The sequence below is a fragment of the Harmonia axyridis genome, chromosome 7 (assembly GCF_914767665.1).
Source record: "Harmonia axyridis chromosome 7, icHarAxyr1.1, whole genome shotgun sequence".
Taxonomy (NCBI): domain Eukaryota; kingdom Metazoa; phylum Arthropoda; class Insecta; order Coleoptera; family Coccinellidae; genus Harmonia; species Harmonia axyridis.
In genome coordinates this window covers 35,606,622-35,613,333 of record NC_059507.1, presented here as the reverse complement: position 1 = coordinate 35,613,333, position 6,712 = coordinate 35,606,622, and the positions used below count along the sequence as shown (strand labels likewise).

Here is a 6,712-nt window from a genome sequence, read left to right as displayed (position 1 = left end):
ATACATATTGATTAGCTCTTGAATATTGTATTGACGGATCAAAATAAATTATTCAAACTCTTAGTGTATTCAGTGTATATAGACCTGTATATATATAATTTTTCACTCTAAAAACTTGGTTATTTATGTAAGTTTAAATAGTTGTGATACATATTTTTTCATTTCTATGCACATTTTCCAATGGAATATTTGTTTGCATTATGTACTTAAGACTTTATTATGTTAAATGTGACGAATAAAACCATTTTGTTCAAATTTGTTTTTCTCATTTACAATAACATATTATTGTTTTTTTCAAATAATATAATACTGAGGAATATAAAACAGGTCAAACTATCATGCATCTGCCGTTATTTTTTAATTAGCACATATTAATCCGTTGACCCGGCTTTCAGACTTCAAGTTTTATAGATTTGGATTTTCATCTGATGCATCGATGCAAAATGAAAAATCGAAATAGAATAAATAGATACAATATAAAGAATTCATGAAAATTCCACTTTTGGGAAGTTTATTATTACTTACAATATTCCTCCAAAAATGCAGATACCTATGTATAAAATATATTCACTCTAGCTTGAAATTGGAGTTATTCTGATGCAATTATTCATAGTAGGAAAAAACCTCATATAGTGGATGGATCTTTTCATTATTAACCATAACGTCACATATGTCCAAAACGATAAACATAAAATTGGTCGCTAAAAAACGCTGCACCATTATAACCTCACAAAACCATCAGCTGATTTCGATCAAACAACAGCTGTTTCTATTCAAAACATGGTCAAAATAACTTGAAGTTTTGCGGGAAATTTCCTTCTCTTATGAATAGAAAGGTGTTCAGTTGTACTGGATGAAAGTAATCGAAATTTCTATCGGTTTTCTTCACATATAAAAATTCCGTTTTCGGAAAAAGCTGCTGAATCAATAGAAAAATGGAATCTTATTTGAAGAGAAAAGGTCTATAAAAATTTTCAATAATTTGTGTTATTGCAAAAATCAATTTTTTCAGCTGATATAGATGATGATTCCGAAAAACAGAAATGTCCGCATGGAGAAAAATGTTACAGGAGAAATATACACCATTTCAAGGAATATCAACATCCGCATTGTAATTATTCTACATTATTCACAAGTAAAAGAATATAAACCTTATGTTTTCAGTATTAAAATATCTACTAAATGGGGATAACATTCCAGAAAGTCTTCCTCAACCAAAGAGTGTTTATTTAGAACAGCTGAAAGTTTTAAAGGATCTTCTTAAAATAGACAATGCAACTGCAGGGCCAAGTGAAGGTATACCTCAAAAAAAAATTAAAGCTGATAATTCCTCAAAATTAGAAAAATCGAAAAAATTCCCAGAAAAGAAAGAGAAGAAGACTATTTATCAATCAGTTAAAGGGGAATCTAGTACTGCTTCTACATCAGAAGCCACAGGCATGCTCAAAAAATGGGAACAGAATGCCCCATATTTTGTATTTTACACAACCATTCCAAAATCTCCAGCTACACTCAAGCAAAAAAATTCTATAACTTTTACAGGTAATGAATTGCAGACATTTTCAAATTGCTTTCAATAGCTATGTATTTTAGATATACTCTGTCCTAGTTTTGGAAAATTGAAATGTAGTTTACAAGTGAATTTTATGATTGATATCATGTGGCTAATGGAACAATACAAAGCCAGAAATGTAAGGTACGTTGTTAATGCTGAATTATGAAAAATTGTGTGTTGTACCTACTAATTTTTTCAGTTCGTTACCTATGACCATTTTGTATGGCTATGAATTCCCGCAAATGGAAGAATTCATGAATAAATTCCTCAAACAAGTCACCTATCACCAAATGAAAATGAGGGATCCCTTTGGAATTCACCACTCGTAAGTATGAGTATTTCAATTCAACAAGCAAATTTTTAATTTAAACGATCAAAGCAAAATGTGTATTCGATTTCTTTCAGGAAAGTTGGTATTTACGTTTATGATGATGACAGCATAAGGGTGGTTGTGTCCACTGCTAATTTGTATTACGAGGACTGGAATCATTACAATCAGGGGTAAGGTTGAATTAGATTACTAGTAGTCAAACTTGTCGAATAACGTTAAATATCATTTGAAAAACTATGAACCCTTAGGTTAGGTGAGAATAAGAAGTTGAATTATCTTCTATTGAGATGTGTGTAACAGGATTTCTCTGAATTCTTGCAGTCTCTGGCTAAGCCCTAGTTGCCCTCCGATGACAGAAGACACTCCGAACAATGGAGACTCTCCAACAAGATTCAAATCCGATCTCCTGTGGTACTTGAAGACTTACAATGTCCCTTGTTTGAAACCTTGGATAGAAAGAGTTGAAAAGACGGATTTTAGTCATATAAGGTAATTTTTATAACTATAGGCCATTTCAAAGTATGAAAAACAGTCCTATTTATTGACATTCTTTTTATTGCATTAATTTGACAAAAAAAATTGTCATTGAATATCCATACAAAAGCTCCATGAACTCCATAACTAACGGGTGTTTCTTTTCGAGGTATATAACTTCAAGTTGGCATTACTGTTCAAGATGGAGACCGATTTAACAGCTGTTAAATGATTTATTCTCAGTTTGGTTTGGCAATTCATTATGAATAGACACACGCCTGAACAACCCTTGCAAATAGTGCAATTTTATTTCGAAAATAATGGTTCTGTGCGGAATACGTATCGCGCACTACGTCCATTTCATTTTGTTTAGCGATGAAGCGCACTTCTGGTTGAATGGCTACGTCAACAAACGAAACTGCCGCATTTGGAGTGAAGTTAATCCTCAAGTGTATGTCGAAACACCGTTACATCCAGAAAAACTGACTGTTTGGTGCGCTTTATGGGCTGGTGGAATCATTGGTCCGTACTTCTTCAAAAACGATGATGGCCAGAACGTTACAGTCGATGTTGATCGGTATAGAGCCATGATTACTAACTTTTTCATTCCTGAATTGAACAACCATGATGTCCAGGAGCTGTGGTTCCAACAAGACGGCGCAACATGTCACACAGCTCGTGCCACAATCGATTTATTGAAAGACACGTTTTGGACCTGTGAATTGGCCATCAAGATCTTGTGATTTTACACCGCTAGACTACTTTCTGTGGGGCTATGTAAAGTCATTGGTCTATGCGGAGAAGCCACAAACCCTTGACCATTTGGAAAACAACATTTGCCGTGTTATTGCCGATATACGGCCACAAATGTTGGAAAAAGTCATCGAAAATTGGACGTCCAGATTGGACTACATCCGAGCCAGCCGTGGCGGTCATATGCCAGAAATTATATTTAAAATGTAATGCACAAGTTTTTCTTGTGGATAAATGAAATTCATGTCAATCGAATAATCCATCGTTGTTTTATTGCAATTCAAAGTCCTATAGCTCTAAAAAAAACACCCTTTATTATCAAGTGATGAGAAATTAATTGGATTGGCTAAAATAACCATCAAGTTAATTTCAAGCACACATGTGTTGTTTGCATTTTTGTTCCTTTGTGCTGAGTGTTTTGCAGCGAATGAGTGCATCTTTTACAATAAAATATTCTATTTCTTTCTCTATAGACCGGTCATTTAAAACAAGATTGAGATAAAGTCTCTAAGTCAGACCAATTACATACTCTATCAACTTTCAATGGCGTAGACTGTTGTTTTTTAATTTTAATGATATCACATAGGTGTGGTTCATGAGATAAAAACTAAATTATTGCTATTTTTCAAGAAATATTTGTTTGAATTGAAGGTATCCACTTTTGATGTGCCCAATAAATATTGTTAAATAATTTGAGTGGATTTTAAAGTCTGTCAAGTGACCTGTTCGTTTTGAAAATCAAATAATCAAAAGAGGAACATTTTCAGGGTTTTTCTAGTAACCTCCACTCCAGGTAAGCATTACCCGAATGACGCAGGCTCCCACGTACACACCGTTGCCAGATTGCTCAAAAAACACTGCAATTTACCAGCCAAAACAACGCCGGAAAGCGAAGGACCCTCTTCTTGGGGAGTTATAGGGCAATCTTCGAGCATTGGAAGTTTGGGTAAAAACGCAGGGGAATGGCTCAGAAGTACTTTCTTGAGGTCTCTGGCTGCTCATAAAGCTGCCTCTTTGACCTCTAATCCTAACGCAACTTTGAGTTTTGTCTACCCCACTGTTGATAACGTCATGACTGGTCATTTTGGGCCCGAAAGTGGTGGTTGCTTGCCTTATGCTAAAAATGTGAATGAGAAGCAGAAATGGTTCCAGGATTATCTGCAGTAAGTTGAAGATTTGTCTCTATTTGATTCACTTCTTGTCTTGATTAACAAGATAAATATTGAAATCTTTTAGTAGGTTTATTACTGTTATATCTTTGATTCAAATATGAAAAGACCTAACCTAACCTTACCTAACCTAATACATACTTTTTAACAACATATCACATCTACCCGAAAATACCTTTGTTTCCTCTTCAATGTAACACCATGTATTAGGTTAGGTGGTGTTAGGTATTACCACATAATTATAAGAAGTAGAACCAACTCAAAACTTTCCATATTCATGAATTTGATCTTGTTTATCGAGACAAGGGATCTCTCTACCTGAGAAGACTTTGTTTCTTTTTTAATGTAACACTGTGCATATTTATAAATTGTATTATTGTTTTCTTTATTGTATTTTTTTTTATTTCTGCCATTTTCAAAATCGTCCTAGAAAGTTCTTCTTCCATTTCAGTCAGTGGAAAGCTGAATTACTGCAAAGAAGTCGAGCGATGCCTCACATCAAATCCTACACAAGAGTGTCACCATGTCTTACCAAGCTGGCTTATTATCTGCTCACCAGCGCCAATCTTTCTAAATCTGCATGGGGTGGCATCATACAAAGGGATCAGGGTGTATATGTGAGATCGTACGAGGTTGGAGTGATGTTTCTTCCTGAACTTTTCGAAATGGATTATTTCAATATAGCGCAGACTTTGAGCAACAACAGTTCAAATGTAATATTTCCTTTTATGTATGATTTACCTTTGACGCCTTACAAGGCTGATGACTATCCGTGGTGTAATTAGACATTTGTTTATTATTTATTTCTGGTTTGTTCTATTTTTATACAATACATTATCTTTTCTATAGTAAGGTGTTTTATTTCAAAGATATTTCTCGTTAATTTCAAGTTCTATTGTATAGTCATAGTCCATACACAATATAATTTGAAGAAATCTGGCTGTCCGCCTATTTCTTGGAAATTATGAAAGAATATCACATTAAATTTAGTTTTTTTTTTTTATTCCATTCTGATTTAATCCATGGCATACAACGTTCATCATTATTTCTTATAATTCATCGCCGAAATTCTGGACAGTCAGATTTTTCCATTCGATTTGTCTATTCTACGAATTCCGAAATATTAGAATTTTTTTTCTTGAACTATTAAAAAGTGTTATCATTAAAAACGAAGGATACATTGCAAATATAACGGGTGTTTTTTTTCGAGGTATATAACTTTAAGTTGGCATTACGGTTCAATATGGCGACCGATTTAACAGCTCAAGGGTTTTATTCTCAGTTTGGTTTGGCAATTCATCATGAATAGACTCAAGCCTGAACAACGCTTGCAAATAGTGCTATTTTATTTCGAAAATAAAGGTTCCGTGCAGAATACGCATCGCGCACTACGTCCATTTCATTTTGTTTAGCGATGAAGCGCACTTCTGGTTGAATGGCTACGTCAACAAACAAAACTGCCGCATTTGGAGTGAAGCTAATCTTCGAGTGTATGTCGAAACACCGTTACATCTAGAAAACTTGTTGTTTGGTGCGCTTCATGGGCTGGTGGAATCATTGGTCCGTACTTCTTCAAAAACGATGATGGCCAGAACGTTACAGTCAATGGTGATCGGTATAGAGCCATGATTACTAACTTTTTCATTCCTGAATTGAACAACCATGATGTCCAGGAGCTGTGGTTCCAACAAGACGGCGCAACATGTCACACAGCTCGTGCCACAATCGATTTATTGAAATACACGTTTGGTGACCGCCTAATTTCATGTTTTGGACCTGTGAATTGGCCTCCAAGATCTTGTGATTTAACACCGCTAGACTACTTTCTGTGGGGCTACGTAAAGTCATTGGTCTATGCGGATAAGCCACAAACCCTTGACCATTTGGAAGACAACATTCGCCGTGTTATTGCCGATATACGGCCACAAATGTTGGAAAAAGTCATCGAAAATTGGACGTTTAGATTGGACTACATCCGAGCCAGCCGAGTGGCGGTCATATGCCAGAAATCATATTTAAAATGTAATGCCACAAGATTATCTTGCGGATAAATGAAATTCATGTCAATCGAATTATCCATCGTTGTTTTATTGCAATTTAAAGTTCTATAGCTCTAAAAAAAACACTCTTTATGTATTATAATGCCATCTGACTCGCTAAAATTCCTATATGAGGACATATCAAATTTATCTGTCTCTTGTTTGAATTAATTCTTGATTAATTGATCTGATTTGTTTTCCTCTACGATTTCGTGCCAACCAAATTTCAACAAAATCAGACCAATAGAGGGCAAAATATTGAGATCCTGTGATTTTCATCTATTGGCTTATTGCGCACCATACTCACGAAAGAGCAAATTACTTCAGAATCCACGGACGTACCCAGGGGGGATTTAGGGGATTCATTTCTATTGGAATACCCTAAGAAAGG

The 6,712-nt window shown here is 34.9% G+C and overlaps 1 protein-coding gene across 1 annotated transcript; it reads left to right on the top strand.

Annotated features, from left to right (window-relative positions):
• The first annotated feature begins 752 nt into the window (after nt 1-752).
• LOC123684211 (probable tyrosyl-DNA phosphodiesterase) lies at nt 753-5,130 on the top strand. The gene is made up of 9 exons (XM_045623381.1): nt 753-960; nt 1,013-1,111; nt 1,165-1,542; nt 1,594-1,696; nt 1,755-1,880; nt 1,961-2,056; nt 2,208-2,375; nt 3,881-4,276; nt 4,734-5,130. The coding sequence occupies exons 1-9, from the start codon at nt 936-938 to the stop codon at nt 5,065-5,067; spliced, it is 1,725 nt and encodes a 574-aa protein (XP_045479337.1). The 5' UTR covers nt 753-935; the 3' UTR covers nt 5,068-5,130.
• Nucleotides 5,131-6,712: the final 1,582 nt, after the last annotated feature.

What these genes read in the sequence shown, in the direction of transcription:
- LOC123684211 (XM_045623381.1), top strand. Translation starts at nt 936, where the DNA reads ATGGAATCTTATTTGAAGAGAAAAG. An exon ending in GGAATATCAACATCCGCATT is followed by an intron (nt 1,112 to 1,164) that starts GTAATTATTCTA and finishes TTATGTTTTCAG; the next exon opens with TATTAAAATATCTACTAAAT. An exon ending in TGGTTCCAGGATTATCTGCA is followed by an intron (nt 4,277 to 4,733) that starts GTAAGTTGAAGA and finishes CTTCCATTTCAG; the next exon opens with TCAGTGGAAAGCTGAATTAC.